The sequence below is a fragment of the Blennius ocellaris genome, assembly GCF_963422515.1.
Source record: "Blennius ocellaris genome assembly, chromosome: 13".
NCBI lineage: Eukaryota > Metazoa > Chordata > Actinopteri > Blenniiformes > Blenniidae > Blennius > Blennius ocellaris.
This window is the reverse complement of record NC_137662.1, coordinates 1,367,847-1,390,219: the sequence shown is the minus strand read 5'-3', so window position 1 is coordinate 1,390,219 and position 22,373 is coordinate 1,367,847. Positions and strand designations below refer to the sequence as shown.

The following is a 22,373-nucleotide window of genomic DNA, read 5'->3' as shown; positions in this document are numbered from 1 at the left end:
TGGAGAGTTGACAGCATTCAGGAAGGTTGGTGGAGAGTTGACAGCATTCAGGAAGGTTGGTGGAGAGTTGACAGTGTTCAGGAAGGTTGGTGGAGAGTTGACAGTGTTCAGGAAGGTTGGTGGAGAGTTGACAGCATTCAGGAAGGTTGGTGGAGAGTTAACAGCGTTCAGGAAGGTTGGTGGAGAGTTGACAGTGTTCAGGAAGGTTGGTGGAGAGTTGACAGCATTCAGGAAGGTTGGTGGAGAGTTGACAGTGTTCAGGAAGGTTGGTGGAGAGTTGACAGTGTTCAGGAAGGTTGGTGGTAGAGAGTTAACAGCGTTCAGGAAGGTTGGTGGAGAGTTAACAGCGTTCAGGAAGGTTGGAGGAGAGTTGACAGCATTCAGGAAGGTTGGTGGAGAGTTGACAGCGTTCAGGAAGGTTGGTGGAGAGTTGACAGTGTTCAGGAAGGTTGGAGGAGAGTTGACAGTGTTCAGGAAGGTTGGTGGAGAGTTGACAGTATTCAGGAAGGTTGGTGGAGAGTTGACAGTGTTCAGGAAGGTTGGTGGAGAGTTAACAGCGTTCAGGAAGGTTGGTGGAGAGTTGACAGCATTCAGGAAGGTTGGTGGAGAGTTGACAGTGTTCAGGAAGGTTGGTGGAGAGTTAACAGCGTTCAGGAAGGTTGGTGGAGAGTTGACAGCATTCAGGAAGGTTGGAGGAGAGTTGACAGTGTTCAGGAAGGTTGGTGGAGAGTTGACAGTGTTCAGGAAGGTTGGTGGAGAGTTGACAGTGTTCAGGAAGGTTGGTGGAGAGTTGACAGTGTTCAGGAAGGTTGGTGGAGAGTTGATAGCATTCAGGAAGGTTGGTGGAGAGTTAACAGCGTTCAGGAAGGTTGGTGGAGAGTTGACAGTGTTCAGGAAGGTTGGTGGAGAGTTGACAGCATTCAGGAAGGTTGGTGGAGAGTTAACAGCGTTCAGGAAGGTTGGTGGAGAGTTGACAGTGTTCAGGAAGGTTGGTGGAGAGTTGACAGCATTCAGGAAGGTTGGTGGAGAGTTGACAGTGTTCAGGAAGGTTGGTGGAGAGTTGACAGTGTTCAGGAAGGTTGGTGGAGAGTTGACAGCATTCAGGAAGGTTGGTGGAGAGTTGACAGTGTTCAGGAAGGTTGGTGGAGAGTTGACAGTGTTCAGGAAGGTTGGTGGAGAGTTGACAGCGTTCAGGAAGGTTGGTGGAGAGTTGACAGCATTCAGGAAGGTTGGTGGAGAGTTGACAGTGTTCAGGAAGGTTGGTGGAGAGTTGACAGTGTTCAGGAAGGTTGGTGGAGAGTTGACAGCGTTCAGGAAGGTTGGTGGAGAGTTGACAGTGTTCAGGAAGGTTGGTGGAGAGTTAACAGCGTTCAGGAAGGTTGGTGGAGAGTTGACAGCGTTCAGGAAGGTTGGTGGAGAGTTGACAGTGTTCAGGAAGGTTGGTGGAGAGTTGACAGTGTTCAGGAAGGTTGGTGGAGAGTTGACAGTGTTCAGGAAGGTTGGTGGAGAGTTGACAGCATTCAGGAAGGTTGGTGGAGAGTTGACAGTGTTCAGGAAGGTTGGTGGAGAGTTGACAGTGTTCAGGAAGGTTGGTGGAGAGTTGACAGCATTCAGGAAGGTTGGTGGAGAGTTGACAGTGTTCAGGAAGGTTGGTGGAGAGTTGACAGTGTTCAGGAAGGTTGGTGGTAGAGAGTTAACAGCGTTCAGGAAGGTTGGTGGAGAGTTAACAGCGTTCAGGAAGGTTGGAGGAGAGTTGACAGCATTCAGGAAGGTTGGTGGAGAGTTGACAGCGTTCAGGAAGGTTGGTGGAGAGTTGACAGTGTTCAGGAAGGTTGGAGGAGAGTTGACAGTGTTCAGGAAGGTTGGTGGAGAGTTGACAGTATTCAGGAAGGTTGGTGGAGAGTTGACAGTGTTCAGGAAGGTTGGTGGAGAGTTAACAGCGTTCAGGAAGGTTGGTGGAGAGTTGACAGCATTCAGGAAGGTTGGTGGAGAGTTGACAGTGTTCAGGAAGGTTGGTGGAGAGTTAACAGCGTTCAGGAAGGTTGGTGGAGACTAAACAGTGTTCAGGAAGGTTGGTGGAGAGTTGACAGTGTTCAGGAAGGTTGGTGGAGAGTTGACAGCATTCAGGAAGGTTGGTGGAGAGTTGACAGTGTTCAGGAAGGTTGGTGGAGAGTTAACAGCGTTCAGGAAGGTTGGTGGAGACTAAACAGTGTTCAGGAAGGTTGGTGGAGAGTTGACAGTGTTCAGGAAGGTTGGTGGAGAGTTGACAGTGTTCAGGAAGGTTGGTGGAGAGTTAACAGCGTTCAGGAAGGTTGGTGGAGAGTTAACAGTGTTCAGGAAGGTTGGTGGAGAGTTGACAGTGTTCAGGAAGGTTGGTGGAGAGTTGACAGTGTTCAGGAAGGTTGGTGGAGAGTTGACAGTGTTCATGAAGGTAGGTGGAGAGTTGACAGTGTTCAGGAAGGTTGGTGGAGAGTTGACAGTGTTCAGGAAGGTTGGTGGAGAGTTGACAGTATTCAGGAAGGTTGGTGGAGAGTTGACAGTGTTCAGGAAGGTTGGTGGAGAGTTAACAGCGTTCAGGAAGGTTGGTGGAGAGTTAACAGTGTTCAGGAAGGTTGGTGGAGAGTTGACAGTGTTCAGGAAGGTTGGTGGAGAGTTGACATTGTTCAGGAAGGTTGGTGGAGAGTTGACAGTGTTCAGGAAGGTTGGTGGAGAGTTAACAGCGTTCAGGAAGGTTGGTGGAGAGTTAACAGTGTTCAGGAAGGTTGGTGGAGAGTTGACAGTGTTCAGGAAGGTTGGTGGAGAGTTGACAGTGTTCAGGAAGGTTGGAGGAGAGTTGACAGTGTTCAGGAAGGTTGGTGGAGAGTTGACAGTGTTCAGGAAGGTTGGTGGAGAGTTGACAGCGTTCAGGAAGGTTGGTGGAGAGTTGACAGCGTTCAGGAAGGTTGGTGGAGAGTTGACAGTGTTCAGGAAGGTTGGTGGAGAGTTGACAGTGTTCAGGAAGGTTGGTGGAGAGTTGACAGTGTTCAGGAAGGTTGGTGGAGAGTTGACAGCATTCAGGAAGGTTGGTGGAGAGTTGACAGTGTTCAGGAAGGTTGGTGGAGAGTTGACAGTGTTCAGGAAGGTTGGTGGAGAGTTGACAGCATTCAGGAAGGTTGGTGGAGAGTTGACAGTGTTCAGGAAGGTTGGTGGAGAGTTGACAGTGTTCAGGAAGGTTGGTGGTAGAGAGTTAACAGCGTTCAGGAAGGTTGGTGGAGAGTTAACAGCGTTCAGGAAGGTTGGAGGAGAGTTGACAGCATTCAGGAAGGTTGGTGGAGAGTTGACAGCGTTCAGGAAGGTTGGTGGAGAGTTGACAGTGTTCAGGAAGGTTGGAGGAGAGTTGACAGTGTTCAGGAAGGTTGGTGGAGAGTTGACAGTATTCAGGAAGGTTGGTGGAGAGTTGACAGTGTTCAGGAAGGTTGGTGGAGAGTTAACAGCGTTCAGGAAGGTTGGTGGAGAGTTGACAGCATTCAGGAAGGTTGGTGGAGAGTTGACAGTGTTCAGGAAGGTTGGTGGAGAGTTAACAGCGTTCAGGAAGGTTGGTGGAGACTAAACAGTGTTCAGGAAGGTTGGTGGAGAGTTGACAGTGTTCAGGAAGGTTGGTGGAGAGTTGACAGCATTCAGGAAGGTTGGTGGAGAGTTGACAGTGTTCAGGAAGGTTGGTGGAGAGTTAACAGCGTTCAGGAAGGTTGGTGGAGACTAAACAGTGTTCAGGAAGGTTGGTGGAGAGTTGACAGTGTTCAGGAAGGTTGGTGGAGAGTTGACAGTGTTCAGGAAGGTTGGTGGAGAGTTAACAGCGTTCAGGAAGGTTGGTGGAGAGTTAACAGTGTTCAGGAAGGTTGGTGGAGAGTTGACAGTGTTCAGGAAGGTTGGTGGAGAGTTGACAGTGTTCAGGAAGGTTGGTGGAGAGTTGACAGTGTTCATGAAGGTAGGTGGAGAGTTGACAGTGTTCAGGAAGGTTGGTGGAGAGTTGACAGTGTTCAGGAAGGTTGGTGGAGAGTTGACAGTGTTCAGGAAGGTTGGTGGAGAGTTAACAGCGTTCAGGAAGGTTGGTGGAGAGTTAACAGTGTTCAGGAAGGTTGGTGGAGAGTTGACAGTGTTCAGGAAGGTTGGTGGAGAGTTGACATTGTTCAGGAAGGTTGGTGGAGAGTTGACAGTGTTCAGGAAGGTTGGTGGAGAGTTAACAGCGTTCAGGAAGGTTGGTGGAGAGTTAACAGTGTTCAGGAAGGTTGGTGGAGAGTTGACAGTGTTCAGGAAGGTTGGTGGAGAGTTGACAGTGTTCAGGAAGGTTGGAGGAGAGTTGACAGTGTTCAGGAAGGTTGGTGGAGAGTTGACAGTGTTCAGGAAGGTTGGTGGAGAGTTGACAGCATTCAGGAAGGTTGGTGGAGAGTTGACAGCATTCAGGAAGGTTGGTGGAGAGTTGACAGTGTTCAGGAAGGTTGGTGGAGAGTTGACAGTATTCAGGAAGGTTGGTGGAGAGTTGACAGTGTTCAGGAAGGTTGGTGGAGAGTTAACAGCGTTCAGGAAGGTTGGTGGAGAGTTAACAGTGTTCAGGAAGGTTGGTGGAGAGTTGACAGTGTTCAGGAAGGTTGGTGGAGAGTTGACATTGTTCAGGAAGGTTGGTGGAGAGTTGACAGTGTTCAGGAAGGTTGGTGGAGAGTTAACAGCGTTCAGGAAGGTTGGTGGAGAGTTAACAGTGTTCAGGAAGGTTGGTGGAGAGTTGACAGTGTTCAGGAAGGTTGGTGGAGAGTTGACAGTGTTCAGGAAGGTTGGAGGAGAGTTGACAGTGTTCAGGAAGGTTGGTGGAGAGTTGACAGTGTTCAGGAAGGTTGGTGGAGAGTTGACAGCATTCAGGAAGGTTGGTGGAGAGTTGACAGCATTCAGGAAGGTTGGTGGAGAGTTGACAGTGTTCAGGAAGGTTGGTGGAGAGTTGATAGCATTCAGGAAGGTTGGTGGAGAGTTAACAGCGTTCAGGAAGGTTGGTGGAGAGTTGACAGTGTTCAGGAAGGTTGGTGGAGAGTTGACAGCATTCAGGAAGGTTGGTGGAGAGTTAACAGCGTTCAGGAAGGTTGGTGGAGAGTTGACAGTGTTCAGGAAGGTTGGTGGAGAGTTGACAGCATTCAGGAAGGTTGGTGGAGAGTTGACAGTGTTCAGGAAGGTTGGTGGAGAGTTGACAGTGTTCAGGAAGGTTGGTGGAGAGTTGACAGCGTTCAGGAAGGTTGGTGGAGAGTTGACAGTGTTCAGGAAGGTTGGTGGAGAGTTAACAGCGTTCAGGAAGGTTGGTGGAGAGTTGACAGCGTTCAGGAAGGTTGGTGGAGAGTTGACAGTGTTCAGGAAGGTTGGTGGAGAGTTGACAGTGTTCAGGAAGGTTGGTGGAGAGTTGACAGTGTTCAGGAAGGTTGGTGGAGAGTTGACAGCATTCAGGAAGGTTGGTGGAGAGTTGACAGTGTTCAGGAAGGTTGGTGGAGAGTTGACAGTGTTCAGGAAGGTTGGTGGAGAGTTGACAGCATTCAGGAAGGTTGGTGGAGAGTTGACAGTGTTCAGGAAGGTTGGTGGAGAGTTGACAGTGTTCAGGAAGGTTGGTGGTAGAGAGTTAACAGCGTTCAGGAAGGTTGGTGGAGAGTTGACAGCGTTCAGGAAGGTTGGTGGAGAGTTGACAGTGTTCAGGAAGGTTGGTGGAGAGTTAACAGCGTTCAGGAAGGTTGGTGGAGAGTTGACAGTATTCAGGAAGGTTGGTGGAGAGTTGACAGTGTTCAGGAAGGTTGGTGGAGAGTTAACAGCGTTCAGGAAGGTTGGTGGAGAGTTGACAGCATTCAGGAAGGTTGGTGGAGAGTTGACAGTGTTCAGGAAGGTTGGTGGAGAGTTAACAGCGTTCAGGAAGGTTGGTGGAGACTAAACAGTGTTCAGGAAGGTTGGTGGAGAGTTGACAGTGTTCAGGAAGGTTGGTGGAGAGTTGACAGCATTCAGGAAGGTTGGTGGAGAGTTGACAGTGTTCAGGAAGGTTGGTGGAGAGTTAACAGCGTTCAGGAAGGTTGGTGGAGACTAAACAGTGTTCAGGAAGGTTGGTGGAGAGTTGACAGTGTTCAGGAAGGTTGGTGGAGAGTTGACAGTGTTCAGGAAGGTTGGTGGAGAGTTAACAGCGTTCAGGAAGGTTGGTGGAGAGTTAACAGTTTTCAGGAAGGTTGGTGGAGAGTTGACAGTGTTCAGGAAGGTTGGTGGAGAGTTGACAGTGTTCAGGAAGGTTGGTGGAGAGTTGACAGTGTTCAGGAAGGTTGGTGGAGAGTTGACAGTGTTCAGGAAGGTTGGTGGAGAGTTGACAGTGTTCAGGAAGGTTGGTGGAGAGTTGACAGTATTCAGGAAGGTTGGTGGAGAGTTGACAGTGTTCAGGAAGGTTGGTGGAGAGTTAACAGCGTTCAGGAAGGTTGGTGGAGAGTTAACAGTGTTCAGGAAGGTTGGTGGAGAGTTGACAGTGTTCAGGAAGGTTGGTGGAGAGTTGACAGTGTTCAGGAAGGTTGGTGGAGAGTTGACAGTGTTCAGGAAGGTTGGTGGAGAGTTAACAGCGTTCAGGAAGGTTGGTGGAGAGTTAACAGTGTTCAGGAAGGTTGGTGGAGAGTTGACAGTGTTCAGGAAGGTTGGTGGAGAGTTGACAGTGTTCAGGAAGGTTGGAGGAGAGTTGACAGTGTTCAGGAAGGTTGGTGGAGAGTTGACAGTGTTCAGGAAGGTTGGTGGAGAGTTGACAGCATTCAGGAAGGTTGGTGGAGAGTTGACAGCATTCAGGAAGGTTGGTGGAGAGTTGACAGTGTTCAGGAAGGTTGGTGGAGAGTTGATAGCATTCAGGAAGGTTGGTGGAGAGTTGACAGTGTTCAGGAAGGTTGGTGGAGAGTTAACAGCGTTCAGGAAGGTTGGTGGAGACTAAACAGTGTTCAGGAAGGTTGGTGGAGAGTTGACAGTGTTCAGGAAGGTTGGTGGAGAGTTGACAGTGTTCAGGAAGGTTGGTGGAGAGTTAACAGCGTTCAGGAAGGTTGGTGGAGAGTTAACAGTGTTCAGGAAGGTTGGTGGAGAGTTGACAGTGTTCAGGAAGGTTGGTGGAGAGTTGACAGTGTTCAGGAAGGTTGGTGGAGAGTTGACAGTGTTCAGGAAGGTTGGTGGAGAGTTGACAGTGTTCAGGAAGGTTGGTGGAGAGTTGACAGTGTTCAGGAAGGTTGGTGGAGAGTTGACAGTATTCAGGAAGGTTGGTGGAGAGTTGACAGTGTTCAGGAAGGTTGGTGGAGAGTTAACAGCGTTCAGGAAGGTTGGTGGAGAGTTAACAGTGTTCAGGAAGGTTGGTGGAGAGTTGACAGTGTTCAGGAAGGTTGGTGGAGAGTTGACAGTGTTCAGGAAGGTTGGTGGAGAGTTGACAGTGTTCAGGAAGGTTGGTGGAGAGTTAACAGCGTTCAGGAAGGTTGGTGGAGAGTTAACAGTGTTCAGGAAGGTTGGTGGAGAGTTGACAGTGTTCAGGAAGGTTGGTGGAGAGTTGACAGTGTTCAGGAAGGTTGGAGGAGAGTTGACAGTGTTCAGGAAGGTTGGTGGAGAGTTGACAGTGTTCAGGAAGGTTGGTGGAGAGTTGACAGCATTCAGGAAGGTTGGTGGAGAGTTGACAGCATTCAGGAAGGTTGGTGGAGAGTTGACAGTGTTCAGGAAGGTTGGTGGAGAGTTGATAGCATTCAGGAAGGTTGGTGGAGAGTTAACAGCGTTCAGGAAGGTTGGTGGAGAGTTGACAGTGTTCAGGAAGGTTGGTGGAGAGTTGACAGCATTCAGGAAGGTTGGTGGAGAGTTAACAGCGTTCAGGAAGGTTGGTGGAGAGTTGACAGTGTTCAGGAAGGTTGGTGGAGAGTTGACAGCATTCAGGAAGGTTGGTGGAGAGTTGACAGTGTTCAGGAAGGTTGGTGGAGAGTTGACAGTGTTCAGGAAGGTTGGTGGAGAGTTGACAGCATTCAGGAAGGTTGGTGGAGAGTTGACAGTGTTCAGGAAGGTTGGTGGAGAGTTGACAGTGTTCAGGAAGGTTGGTGGAGAGTTGACAGCGTTCAGGAAGGTTGGTGGAGAGTTGACAGCATTCAGGAAGGTTGGTGGAGAGTTGACAGTGTTCAGGAAGGTTGGTGGAGAGTTGACAGTGTTCAGGAAGGTTGGTGGAGAGTTGACAGCGTTCAGGAAGGTTGGTGGAGAGTTGACAGTGTTCAGGAAGGTTGGTGGAGAGTTAACAGCGTTCAGGAATGTTGGTGGAGAGTTGACAGCGTTCAGGAAGGTTGGTGGAGAGTTGACAGTGTTCAGGAAGGTTGGTGGAGAGTTGACAGTGTTCAGGAAGGTTGGTGGAGAGTTGACAGTGTTCAGGAAGGTTGGTGGAGAGTTGACAGCATTCAGGAAGGTTGGTGGAGAGTTGACAGTGTTCAGGAAGGTTGGTGGAGAGTTGACAGTGTTCAGGAAGGTTGGTGGAGAGTTGACAGCATTCAGGAAGGTTGGTGGAGAGTTGACAGTGTTCAGGAAGGTTGGTGGAGAGTTGACAGTGTTCAGGAAGGTTGGTGGTAGAGAGTTAACAGCGTTCAGGAAGGTTGGTGGAGAGTTAACAGCGTTCAGGAAGGTTGGAGGAGAGTTGACAGCATTCAGGAAGGTTGGTGGAGAGTTGACAGCGTTCAGGAAGGTTGGTGGAGAGTTGACAGTGTTCAGGAAGGTTGGAGGAGAGTTGACAGTGTTCAGGAAGGTTGGTGGAGAGTTGACAGTATTCAGGAAGGTTGGTGGAGAGTTGACAGTGTTCAGGAAGGTTGGTGGAGAGTTAACAGCGTTCAGGAAGGTTGGTGGAGAGTTGACAGCATTCAGGAAGGTTGGTGGAGAGTTGACAGTGTTCAGGAAGGTTGGTGGAGAGTTAACAGCGTTCAGGAAGGTTGGTGGAGACTAAACAGTGTTCAGGAAGGTTGGTGGAGAGTTGACAGTGTTCAGGAAGGTTGGTGGAGAGTTGACAGCATTCAGGAAGGTTGGTGGAGAGTTGACAGTGTTCAGGAAGGTTGGTGGAGAGTTAACAGCGTTCAGGAAGGTTGGTGGAGACTAAACAGTGTTCAGGAAGGTTGGTGGAGAGTTGACAGTGTTCAGGAAGGTTGGTGGAGAGTTGACAGTGTTCAGGAAGGTTGGTGGAGAGTTAACAGCGTTCAGGAAGGTTGGTGGAGAGTTAACAGTGTTCAGGAAGGTTGGTGGAGAGTTGACAGTGTTCAGGAAGGTTGGTGGAGAGTTGACAGTGTTCAGGAAGGTTGGTGGAGAGTTGACAGTGTTCAGGAAGGTTGGTGGAGAGTTGACAGTGTTCAGGAAGGTTGGTGGAGAGTTGACAGTGTTCAGGAAGGTTGGTGGAGAGTTGACAGTATTCAGGAAGGTTGGTGGAGAGTTGACAGTGTTCAGGAAGGTTGGTGGAGAGTTAACAGCGTTCAGGAAGGTTGGTGGAGAGTTAACAGTGTTCAGGAAGGTTGGTGGAGAGTTGACAGTGTTCAGGAAGGTTGGTGGAGAGTTGACAGTGTTCAGGAAGGTTGGTGGAGAGTTGACAGTGTTCAGGAAGGTTGGTGGAGAGTTAACAGCGTTCAGGAAGGTTGGTGGAGAGTTGACAGTATTCAGGAAGGTTGGTGGAGAGTTGACAGTGTTCAGGAAGGTTGGTGGAGAGTTAACAGCGTTCAGGAAGGTTGGTGGAGAGTTAACAGTGTTCAGGAAGGTTGGTGGAGAGTTGACAGTGTTCAGGAAGGTTGGTGGAGAGTTGACAGTGTTCAGGAAGGTTGGTGGAGAGTTGACAGTGTTCAGGAAGGTTGGTGGAGAGTTAACAGCGTTCAGGAAGGTTGGTGGAGAGTTAACAGTGTTCAGGAAGGTTGGTGGAGAGTTGACAGTGTTCAGGAAGGTTGGTGGAGAGTTGACAGTGTTCAGGAAGGTTGGAGGAGAGTTGACAGTGTTCAGGAAGGTTGGTGGAGAGTTGACAGTGTTCAGGAAGGTTGGTGGAGAGTTGACAGCATTCAGGAAGGTTGGTGGAGAGTTGACAGCATTCAGGAAGGTTGGTGGAGAGTTGACAGTGTTCAGGAAGGTTGGTGGAGAGTTGATAGCATTCAGGAAGGTTGGTGGAGAGTTGACAGTGTTCAGGAAGGTTGGTGGAGAGTTAACAGCGTTCAGGAAGGTTGGTGGAGACTAAACAGTGTTCAGGAAGGTTGGTGGAGAGTTGACAGTGTTCAGGAAGGTTGGTGGAGAGTTGACAGTGTTCAGGAAGGTTGGTGGAGAGTTAACAGCGTTCAGGAAGGTTGGTGGAGAGTTAACAGTGTTCAGGAAGGTTGGTGGAGAGTTGACAGTGTTCAGGAAGGTTGGTGGAGAGTTGACAGTGTTCAGGAAGGTTGGTGGAGAGTTGACAGTGTTCAGGAAGGTTGGTGGAGAGTTGACAGTGTTCAGGAAGGTTGGTGGAGAGTTGACAGTGTTCAGGAAGGTTGGTGGAGAGTTGACAGTATTCAGGAAGGTTGGTGGAGAGTTGACAGTGTTCAGGAAGGTTGGTGGAGAGTTAACAGCGTTCAGGAAGGTTGGTGGAGAGTTAACAGTGTTCAGGAAGGTTGGTGGAGAGTTGACAGTGTTCAGGAAGGTTGGTGGAGAGTTGACAGTGTTCAGGAAGGTTGGTGGAGAGTTGACAGTGTTCAGGAAGGTTGGTGGAGAGTTAACAGCGTTCAGGAAGGTTGGTGGAGAGTTAACAGTGTTCAGGAAGGTTGGTGGAGAGTTGACAGTGTTCAGGAAGGTTGGTGGAGAGTTGACAGTGTTCAGGAAGGTTGGAGGAGAGTTGACAGTGTTCAGGAAGGTTGGTGGAGAGTTGACAGTGTTCAGGAAGGTTGGTGGAGAGTTGACAGCATTCAGGAAGGTTGGTGGAGAGTTGACAGCATTCAGGAAGGTTGGTGGAGAGTTGACAGTGTTCAGGAAGGTTGGTGGAGAGTTGACAGTGTTCAGGAAGGTTGGTGGAGAGTTAACAGTGTTCAGGAAGGTTGGTGGAGAGTTGACAGTGTTCAGGAAGGTTGGTGGAGAGTTGATAGCATTCAGGAAGGTTGGTGGAGAGTTAACAGCGTTCAGGAAGGTTGGTGGAGAGTTGACAGTGTTCAGGAAGGTTGGTGGAGAGTTGACAGCATTCAGGAAGGTTGGTGGAGAGTTAACAGCGTTCAGGAAGGTTGGTGGAGAGTTGACAGTGTTCAGGAAGGTTGGTGGAGAGTTGACAGCATTCAGGAAGGTTGGTGGAGAGTTGACAGTGTTCAGGAAGGTTGGTGGAGAGTTGACAGTGTTCAGGAAGGTTGGTGGAGAGTTGACAGCATTCAGGAAGGTTGGTGGAGAGTTGACAGTGTTCAGGAAGGTTGGTGGAGAGTTGACAGTGTTCAGGAAGGTTGGTGGAGAGTTGACAGCGTTCAGGAAGGTTGGTGGAGAGTTGACAGCATTCAGGAAGGTTGGTGGAGAGTTGACAGTGTTCAGGAAGGTTGGTGGAGAGTTGACAGTGTTCAGGAAGGTTGGTGGAGAGTTGACAGCGTTCAGGAAGGTTGGTGGAGAGTTGACAGTGTTCAGGAAGGTTGGTGGAGAGTTAACAGCGTTCAGGAAGGTTGGTGGAGAGTTGACAGCGTTCAGGAAGGTTGGTGGAGAGTTGACAGTGTTCAGGAAGGTTGGTGGAGAGTTGACAGTGTTCAGGAAGGTTGGTGGAGAGTTGACAGTGTTCAGGAAGGTTGGTGGAGAGTTGACAGCATTCAGGAAGGTTGGTGGAGAGTTGACAGTGTTCAGGAAGGTTGGTGGAGAGTTGACAGTGTTCAGGAAGGTTGGTGGAGAGTTGACAGCATTCAGGAAGGTTGGTGGAGAGTTGACAGTGTTCAGGAAGGTTGGTGGAGAGTTGACAGTGTTCAGGAAGGTTGGTGGTAGAGAGTTAACAGCGTTCAGGAAGGTTGGTGGAGAGTTAACAGCGTTCAGGAAGGTTGGAGGAGAGTTGACAGCATTCAGGAAGGTTGGTGGAGAGTTGACAGCGTTCAGGAAGGTTGGTGGAGAGTTGACAGTGTTCAGGAAGGTTGGAGGAGAGTTGACAGTGTTCAGGAAGGTTGGTGGAGAGTTGACAGTATTCAGGAAGGTTGGTGGAGAGTTGACAGTGTTCAGGAAGGTTGGTGGAGAGTTAACAGCGTTCAGGAAGGTTGGTGGAGAGTTGACAGCATTCAGGAAGGTTGGTGGAGAGTTGACAGTGTTCAGGAAGGTTGGTGGAGAGTTAACAGCGTTCAGGAAGGTTGGTGGAGACTAAACAGTGTTCAGGAAGGTTGGTGGAGAGTTGACAGTGTTCAGGAAGGTTGGTGGAGAGTTGACAGCATTCAGGAAGGTTGGTGGAGAGTTGACAGTGTTCAGGAAGGTTGGTGGAGAGTTAACAGCGTTCAGGAAGGTTGGTGGAGACTAAACAGTGTTCAGGAAGGTTGGTGGAGAGTTGACAGTGTTCAGGAAGGTTGGTGGAGAGTTGACAGTGTTCAGGAAGGTTGGTGGAGAGTTAACAGCGTTCAGGAAGGTTGGTGGAGAGTTAACAGTGTTCAGGAAGGTTGGTGGAGAGTTGACAGTGTTCAGGAAGGTTGGTGGAGAGTTGACAGTGTTCAGGAAGGTTGGTGGAGAGTTGACAGTGTTCAGGAAGGTTGGTGGAGAGTTGACAGTGTTCAGGAAGGTTGGTGGAGAGTTGACAGTGTTCAGGAAGGTTGGTGGAGAGTTGACAGTATTCAGGAAGGTTGGTGGAGAGTTGACAGTGTTCAGGAAGGTTGGTGGAGAGTTAACAGCGTTCAGGAAGGTTGGTGGAGAGTTAACAGTGTTCAGGAAGGTTGGTGGAGAGTTGACAGTGTTCAGGAAGGTTGGTGGAGAGTTGACAGTGTTCAGGAAGGTTGGTGGAGAGTTGACAGTGTTCAGGAAGGTTGGTGGAGAGTTAACAGCGTTCAGGAAGGTTGGTGGAGAGTTAACAGTGTTCAGGAAGGTTGGTGGAGAGTTGACAGTGTTCAGGAAGGTTGGTGGAGAGTTGACAGTGTTCAGGAAGGTTGGTGGAGAGTTGACAGTGTTCAGGAAGGTTGGTGGAGAGTTGACAGTGTTCAGGAAGGTTGGTGGAGAGTTAACAGTATTCAGGAAGGTTGGTGGAGAGTTGACAGTGTTCAGGAAGGTTGGTGGAGAGTTAACAGCGTTCAGGAAGGTTGGTGGAGAGTTAACAGTGTTCAGGAAGGTTGGTGGAGAGTTGACAGTGTTCAGGAAGGTTGGTGGAGAGTTGACAGTGTTCAGGAAGGTTGGTGGAGAGTTGACAGTGTTCAGGAAGGTTGGTGGAGAGTTAACAGCGTTCAGGAAGGTTGGTGGAGAGTTAACAGTGTTCAGGAAGGTTGGTGGAGAGTTGACAGTGTTCAGGAAGGTTGGTGGAGAGTTGACAGTGTTCAGGAAGGTTGGTGGAGAGTTGACAGTGTTCAGGAAGGTTGGTGGAGAGTTGACAGTGTTCAGGAAGGTTGGTGGAGAGTTAACAGTATTCAGGAAGGTTGGTGGAGAGTTGACAGTGTTCAGGAAGGTTGGTGTAGAGTTGACAGCATTCAGGAAGGTTGGTGGAGAGTTGACAGTGTTCAGGAAGGTTGGTGGAGAGTTGACAGTGTTCAGGAAGGTTGGTGGAGAGTTGACAGTATTCAGGAAGGTTGGTGGAGAGTTGACAGTGTTCAGGAAGGTTGGTGGAGAGTTAACAGCGTTCAGGAAGGTTGGTGGAGAGTTGACAGTGTTCAGGAAGGTTGGTGGTAGAGAGTTAACAGCGTTCAGGAAGGTTGGTGGAGAGTTGACAGCATTCAGGAAGGTTGGTGGTAGAGAGTGAACAGCGTTCAGGAAGGTTGGTGGAGAGTTGACAGTGTTCAGGGAAGTTGTGGGAGAGTTGGGCAGTGTTCAGGGAAGTTGTTGGAGAGTTGACAGTGTTCAGGGAGGTTGGCAGAGAGTTAACAACGTTCAGGAAGGTTGGTGGAGAGTTGGGCAGTGTTCAGGGAAGTTGGCAGAGAGTTAACAACGTTCAGGAAGGTTGGTGGAGAGTTGGGCAGTGTTCAGGGAAGTTGGCAGAGAGTTAACAACGTTCAGGAAGGTTGGTGGAGAGTTGGAGAGTTAGGCAGCGTTCAGGGAAGTTGTTGGAGAGTTAGGCAGTGTTCAAGGAGGTTGGCAGAGAGGTTACAGTGTTCAGGAATGTTGGTTGAGAGTTAACAGCATTCAGGAAGGTTGGTGGTAGAGAGTTAACAGCGTTCAGGAAGGTTGGTGGTAGAGAGTTGACAATGTTCAGGAAGGTTGGTGGTGGAGAGTTGACAGTGTTCAGGAAGGTTGGTGGAGAGTTGACAATGTTCAGGAAGGTTGGTGGAGAGTTGACAGTGTTCAGGCAAGTTGATGGAGAGTTGGAGAGTTAGGCAGCGTTCAGGGAAGTTGTGGGAGAGTTGACAGTGTTCAGGGAGGTTGGCAGAGAGTAAACGTTCAGGAAGGTTGGTGGAGAGTTGGGCAGTGTTCAGGGAAGTTGTTGGAGAGTTGACAGTGTTCAGGGAGGTTGGCAGAGAGTTAACAACGTTCAGGAAGGTTGGTGGAGAGTTGGGCAGTGTTCAGGGAAGTTGGCAGAGAGTTAACAACGTTCAGGAAGGTTGGTGGAGAGTTGGGCAGTGTTCAGGGAAGTTGGCAGAGAGTTAACAACGTTCAGGAAGGTTGGTGGAGAGTTGGAGAGTTAGGCAGCGTTCAGGGAAGTTGTTGGAGAGTTAGGCAGTGTTCAAGGAGGTTGGCAGAGAGGTTACAGTGTTCAGGAATGTTGGTTGAGAGTTAACAGCATTCAGGAAGGTTGGTGGTAGAGAGTTAACAGCGTTCAGGAAGGTTGGTGGTAGAGAGTTGACAATGTTCAGGAAGGTTGGTGGTGGAGAGTTGACAGTGTTCAGGAAGGTTGGTGGAGAGTTGACAGTGTTCAGGAAGGTTGGTGGAGAGTTGACAGTGTTCAGGAAGGTTGGTGGAGAGTTGACAGTGTTCAGGCAAGTTGATGGAGAGTTGGAGAGTTAGGCAGCGTTCAGGGAAGTTGTGGGAGAGTTGACAGTGTTCAGGGAGGTTGGCAGAGAGTAAACGTTCAGGAAGGTTGGTGGAGAGTTGGGCAGTGTTCAGGGAAGTTGTTGGAGAGTTCACAGTGTTCAGGGAGGTTGGCAGAGAGTTAACGTTCAGGAAGGTTGGTGGAGAGTTGGGCAGTTTTCAGGGAAGTTGGCAGAGAGTTAACAACGTTCAGGAAGGTTGGTGGAGAGTTAACAGCGTTCAGGAAGGTTGGTGGAGAGTTGACAGTGTTCAGGAAGGTTGGTGGAGAGTTAACAGCATTCAGGAAGGTTGGAGGAGAGTTGACAGCATTCAGGAAGGTTGGTGGAGAGTTGACAGCGTTCAGGAAGGTTGGTGGAGAGTTGATAGCATTCAGGAAGGTTGGTGGAGAGTTAACAGCGTTCAGGAAGGTTGGTGGAGAGTTGACAGTGTTCAGGAAGGTTGGTGGAGAGTTGACAGCATTCAGGAAGGTTGGTGGAGAGTTAACAGCGTTCAGGAAGGTTGGTGGAGAGTTGACAGTGTTCAGGAAGGTTGGTGGAGAGTTGATAGCATTCAGGAAGGTTGGTGGAGAGTTAACAGCGTTCAGGAAGGTTGGTGGAGAGTTAGGCAGTGTTCAAGGAGGTTGGCAGAGAGGTTACAGTGTTCAGGAATGTTGGTTGAGAGTTAACAGCATTCAGGAAGGTTGGTGGTAGAGAGTTAACAGCGTTCAGGAAGGTTGGTGGTAGAGAGTTGACAATGTTCAGGAAGGTTGGTGGTGGAGAGTTGACAGTGTTCAGGAAGGTTGGTGGAGAGTTGACAGTGTTCAGGAAGGTTGGTGGAGAGTTGACAGTGTTCAGGCAAGTTGATGGAGAGTTGGAGAGTTAGGCAGCGTTCAGGGAAGTTGTGGGAGAGTTGACAGTGTTCAGGGAGGTTGGCAGAGAGTAAACGTTCAGGAAGGTTGGTGGAGAGTTGGGCAGTGTTCAGGGAAGTTGTTGGAGAGTTGACAGTGTTCAGGGAGGTTGGCAGAGAGTTAACAACGTTCAGGAAGGTTGGTGGAGAGTTGGGCAGTGTTCAGGGAAGTTGGCAGAGAGTTAACAACGTTCAGGAAGGTTGGTGGAGAGTTGGGCAGTGTTCAGGGAAGTTGGCAGAGAGTTAACAACGTTCAGGAAGGTTGGTGGAGAGTTGGAGAGTTAGGCAGCGTTCAGGGAAGTTGTTGGAGAGTTAGGCAGTGTTCAAGGAGGTTGGCAGAGAGGTTACAGTGTTCAGGAATGTTGGTTGAGAGTTAACAGCATTCAGGAAGGTTGGTGGTAGAGAGTTGACAATGTTCAGGAAGGTTGGTGGTGGAGAGTTGACAGTGTTCAGGAAGGTTGGTGGTGGAGAGTTGACAGTGTTCAGGAAGGTTGGTGGAGAGTTGACAATGTTCAGGAAGGTTGGTGGTGGAGAGTTGACAGTGTTCAGGAAGGTTGGTGGAGAGTTGACAGTGTTCAGGAAGGTTGGTGGAGAGTTGACAGTGTTCAGGAAGGTTGGTGGAGAGTTGACAGTGTTCAGGCAAGTTGATGGAGAGTTGGAGAGTTAGGCAGCGTTCAGGGAAGTTGTGGGAGAGTTGACAGTGTTCAGGGAGGTTGGCAGAGAGTAAACGTTCAGGAAGGTTGGTGGAGAGTTGGGCAGTGTTCAGGGAAGTTGTTGGAGAGTTCACAGTGTTCAGGGAGGTTGGCAGAGAGTTAACGTTCAGGAAGGTTGGTGGAGAGTTGGGCAGTTTTCAGGGAAGTTGGCAGAGAGTTAACAACGTTCAGGAAGGTTGGTGGAGAGTTAACAGCGTTCAGGAAGGTTGGTGGAGAGTTGACAGTGTTCAGGAAGGTTGGTGGAGAGTTAACAGCATTCAGGAAGGTTGGAGGAGAGTTGACAGCGTTCAGGAAGGTTGGTGGAGAGTTGACAGTGTTCAGGAAGGTTGGTGGAGAGTTAACAGCGTTCAGGAAGGTTGGTGGAGAGTTGACAGTGTTCAGGAAGTTTGGAGGAGAGTTGACAGTGTTCAGGAAGGTTGGAGGAGAGTTGACAGTGTTCAGGAAGGTTGGTGGAGAGTTGACAGTGTTCAGGAAGGTTGGTCGAGAGTTGACAGTGTTCAGGAAGGTTGGTGGAGAGTTGACAGTGTTCAGGAAGGTTGGTGGAGAGTTAACAGCGTTCAGGAAGGTTGGTGGAGAGTTGACAGTGTTCAGGAAGGTTGGAGGAGAGTTGACAGTGTTCAGGAAGGTTGGAGGAGAGTTGACAGTGTTCAGGAAGGTTGGTGGAGAGTTGACAGTGTTCAGGAAGGTTGGTGGAGAGTTGACAGTGTTCAGGAAGGTTGGTGGAGAGTTGACAGTGTTCAGGAAGGTTGGTGGAGAGTTGACAGTGTTCAGGAAGGTTGGTGGAGAGTTAACAGCGTTCAGGAAGGTTGGTGGAGAGTTGACAGCGTTCAGGAAGGTTGGTGGAGAGTTGACAGCGTTCAGGAAGGTTGGTGGAGAGTTGACAGTGTTCAGGAAGGTTGGTGGAGAGTTGACAGTGTTCAGGAAGGTTGGTGGAGAGTTGACAGTGTTCAGGAAGGTTGGTGGAGAGTTAACAGCGTTCAGGAAGGTTGGTGGAGAGTTGACAGCGTTCAGGAAGGTTGGTGGAGAGTTGACAGCGTTCAGGAAGGTTGGTGGAGAGTTGACAGTGTTCAGGAAGGTTGGTGGAGAGTTAACAGCGTTCAGGAAGGTTGGTGGAGAGTTGACAGTGTTCAGGAAGGTTGGTGTTAGAGAGTTGACAGTGTTCAGGAAGGTTGGAGGAGAGTTGACAGTGTTCAGGAAGGTTGGTGGAGAGTTGACAGTGTTCAGGAAGGTTGGAGGAGAGTTGACAGTGTTCAGGAAGGTTGGTGGAGAGTTGACAGTGTTCAGGAAGGTTGGTGGAGAGTTGACAGTGTTCAGGAAGGTTGGAGGAGAGTTGACAGTGTTCAGGAAGGTTGGTGGAGAGTTGACAGCGTTCAGGAAGGTTGGTGGAGAGTTGACAGTGTTCAGGAAGGTTGGTGTTAGAGAGTTGACAGTGTTCAGGAAGGTTGGAGGAGAGTTGACAGTGTTCAGGAAGGTTGGAGGAGAGTTGACAGTGTTCAAGAAGGTTGGTGGAGAGTTGACAGTGTTCAGGAAGGTTGGTGGAGAGTTGACAGTGTTCAAGAAGGTTGGTGGAGAGTTGACAGTGTTCAGGAAGGTTGGTGGAGAGTTGACAGTGTTCAGGAAGGTTGGAGGAGAGTTGACAGTGTTCAAGAAGGTTGGTGGAGAGTTGACAGTGTTCAGGAAGGTTGGTGGAGAGTTGGACATTCATGAACAGACCAACAACTTTACTAATAAATGTGTCAGTATATTTAAGGGTGACTTGTTACAATCAAAATGCTGATGGTTTGTACTCCGTTGTCAGCTAGAAGATGAGCCGGCGGACAGACCAGCGGACGAGGTGGAGGAGGACGGCGAGGAAGACGCATCAGGAGATGATGGAGAGGATGATGACGATGATGATCAGACTGATCCCGGTGACCTGGAGGAGGAGCTTTCAGCAGCGACCAGAGCCAAGCAGCTTCGTGAGCGTCTAAAGGCGTCGGCCCGCAGAGTTCTGCGGGACCTGGGGAGGATTCTGGCCGTCAGCCTGCTGGCTTTGGCTGGTGAGAGCTCACATTTCTATTGGCCGTCATGGCCGAGCGGCCAGGCTCGCCCTCTTACTGGCTGTTAGGTTGTGTCTGTCAGATTAAAACATTCTGATTCACTGCCGGAGACCTTCAGTCTCCAGAAGTGACAAAATATCCACCAACACAAACAACTTAGTTGCTTCCTGTGGAGGTCAGGGGGCAGCCAGACTCTGTTTGGATTTATCGGGAGCTCGGTGGAAGAGGGAATGTCAGACGTAGTGTGAGTCAGCTGGAGGCTCGATGGCCTGCTGAGCAGCATGGCTCACACTCATACGGTCTTCTCAGTCTCTTTGGAATGCATCCATTTAAATGCATGACGTCTGTCCTGTGACAGATGACAATGCAACTGTTCCAGATCAGTGTGAGAGAATCACGATTCTCTAAAAACCATTGAGTACACTGTAGAAGTACGATGTGTGTCTGTACCTGGTCGTCCTGCTCAGAGCCTGGTTCTGGCAGTACAATGTGTCTGGTGTTCATATCACTTCCTGTTTCCCCTGGTTATCCTGTCACTTCCTGTCTGTATTAAGAGCAGCAGTTTGTTGGCTGTGGAGGTGAAGCTCACTGAGTCAGACATCCAGGTCACAACTCACAAGCAAACAAGTCTTCCAACCTCAAAGGGAAGAGAAAAGAGCGCACAGATGGAAGAAAGACTGGAAAGCTTCCAGAGAACCAGCCGTCTGGACCTGCTCAGGTCAGAAGACTAAATATGAAGAGATCTCCGTCCGTCAACCAACAACTCAGTCATGAAGAACAGATATGGGAACAAATCAACCATCACCATGGAAATCCTGGAAGAATCAGAGAAAGTACTCCTACGAGGGGAAACCAGACAAGGAAAGTCGTTAACCTGATACAGGCTGTGGAAAAATCTTTGCAGAGCTCCGAGCCAGAAAACTAGTGCAAAACTGAACCCTTCACTGATCACAGTGACACAGCAGCAGAGGGAAACATTGTTATAGACTCATAGACAAATACATTAAAGCTTTTCAAAGTAATAAAAGAATTAAAAGCTGCTGGCGTCCTTGACCAGATCCTCACATCCTTGCTGGGCTGTAAGTGGAAGCATGTCCTCCAGGAGGCGCTGTGGCTGTATACTGGTCTATGGAATTCCTCAGGGGAAGTGTCACCTTAGTTCTTGTTTCATGAGGAACCAACAGATGTTGGGCAGGCTGCCATGGCCACGCCCTTCGACTTATGAAGTATTGTTATACCCTTTTCATCAGAAGGACTGTATTTACAGGCCAAAGTTCAGGTCTGTTGGATTCACCTCGTAGCAGGTGTTCAACGCCAGATGTTCACAGTTCACATCCTGTTGAGTTTAGCGTCCGGGTGGCATGACATTGTTTTATGTCCTGATGTGCTTCATGTCCTGACCAGTCTCAAGGATGACATCACAAAGGTTGAGGCCATGGTATGTGGAAATCTAATTTCTTAAACTTACTGTTACCACTAAGTGGCTCTCTGACGGTTTGAGAATGTGGAGGTCCTCAGACTGGACCTGGTGTCTGCAGGATGTTCAGGTACGACACACTGGAACCACCAATGAACGGCCAAGCTTTTGTTCCTGGAAGGTGAAGAGTTGGAGTGGGTACCCAGTTCAAATATCTCTCAAAAAAACACTTTAAAAAGCTCTCAAATACCATTACCGTATTTTCCGCACTATAAGGCACCTAAATACCTCAAATTTCCTCAAAAGCTGCCAGTGCACCTTATAACCCAGTGCGCCTTATATATGGAAGAATTGCTCTACTTGAGACTGCTATTTGACAGCTGAACAACCAGAAGCTTTTATTTTGACAACTCTAACTTCACAACCGGATCTTCAGAGCGGACGACACTCCACACAACACCTTCATCACTCATGGTTGCACACCAACATTCTAACAAACCAAAATAAACTAGATGAAATTATTACTCCCTAAACTGGGGAACAAAAACACAATAAACACAATCAACACAACACCAAGCCCAACAACAACCCACAATAACCTCCAACAACACAAAACATGAATTCCCATCATGCCTTGCATCCTGAGCTCCTCAGTGCAGCCGATAGCTGCAATGAATTATGGGAGTTTCTGTTTGTGGTGTTTTAAATGCAATTATTGGGGGTTCTATTTGGTTTGTGGTGTCGGTAATAATTGTGTTGTGTTGTGTTTTTGTTGCTTAGTTCATGTAGTTTAGTTTATTAGCGGTAGTTGTAAGTTGTCAACCAGCAGTGAAGAAGGTTTTGTGTGTAGTGTCCTCCTGGCATAGGCTGCAGGTAGGACTATCAAAATAAAGTGTGTGCACCTCTCTGGGTGTTAGAATCAGTGGAAAATGTAACCTAATGGCTTTGAGATTTAAAGGTTACTGACCACTGGTCTATTCCATGCGCCTTATAATGCGGTGCGCCTTATATATGAACAGAGTTGTAAATTATGTCAATCAATGTAGACGAGCCTTATAATCCGGTGCGCCTTATAGGGCAGAAAATACGGTAAATATACTTACAAAACTTCAAACAATCTGACATTCATCACAATGGAGGCAGTAAAGTCAGACTCCACTGTGTGATATTATCCACATGGAGTACTGCTTCACAGTGTGCTCCCACATGGCCAGTGGCGTTTCTAGATGTAAATACATGGTGCAACAAGAGTTTATTTCAGGTCTAGTGATAGCACTGAATTACAAAGTACAACCTTTTAGCCACAACAGTATAACAGCCATAAAGGCGCTGATTCCATAAAAATGGTGAGCTTTGGAGACAGCTGATTGGGAAAAAAAAGTCTTGGACAGGAATCGAACGAGGTCAGGTGGTTTCAAAAGACAAAAGTTCTAACCCTCAACCACCAGTAAAACCATAAAGTAATGACATTCTTAGAAAGTGTTGGTCACAGTGTCACTCAGTTACCTGCAGTTTCTCTACTACAGTAAGAATTTCAAATCAGTGCTCCAGTAAATAACCTCATTAATATTGATTCTTTACTGTTTGCTCTCGCTGCTCACAAGTTGATATTTATGACGACTTTCTCCGGTTCTGTGAAGCAGAGCCTCATCAACGCTAGCCAACCAGCTCTGAGCTTCTAAATGATGGGCGGGGCTTCAGACTTCAAGACCCACAAGGCATTCAAATCATGTGATCTGAATGAATAGAGCCACAGCCTGAGCATGAACACTTTACTGTAGGAAATACACACTGCGTGGTGAGAGAGGGGCGAGCTACACTAATGTAATACACACTGCGTGGTGAGAGAGGGGCGAGCTACACTAATGTAATACACACTGCGTGGTGAGAGAGGGGCGAGCTACACTAATGTAATACACACTGCGTGGTGAGAGAGGGGCGAGCTACACTAATGTAATACACACTGCGTGGTGAGAGAGGGGCGAGCTACACTAATGCGATACATACTGCATGGTGAGAGAGGGGCGAGCTACACTAATGCAATAAACACTGCATGGTGAGAGAGTGGCGAGCTACACTAATGTAATACACACTGCATGGTGAGAGAGGGGCGAGCTACACTAATGTAATACACACTGCATGGTGAGAGAGGGGCGAGCTACACTAATATAATACACACTGCATGGTGAGAGAGTGGCGAGC

General features: G+C 48.9%; 1 protein-coding gene across 4 annotated transcripts in view; it reads left to right on the top strand.

Annotated features, from left to right (window-relative positions):
- The window catches only part of piezo1 (piezo type mechanosensitive ion channel component 1 (Er blood group)), a 218,743-nt gene that overhangs the window by 42,419 nt on the left and 153,951 nt on the right, over positions 1-22,373 (top strand). For all 4 annotated transcript variants that reach the window (XM_080507823.1, XM_080507825.1, XM_080507824.1 and 1 more), the window contains exon 5: positions 18,514-18,754. In XM_080507823.1, the coding sequence (XP_080363949.1) occupies positions 18,514-18,754 (241 nt within the window). The remainder of the gene's footprint in view (positions 1-18,513; positions 18,755-22,373) is intronic.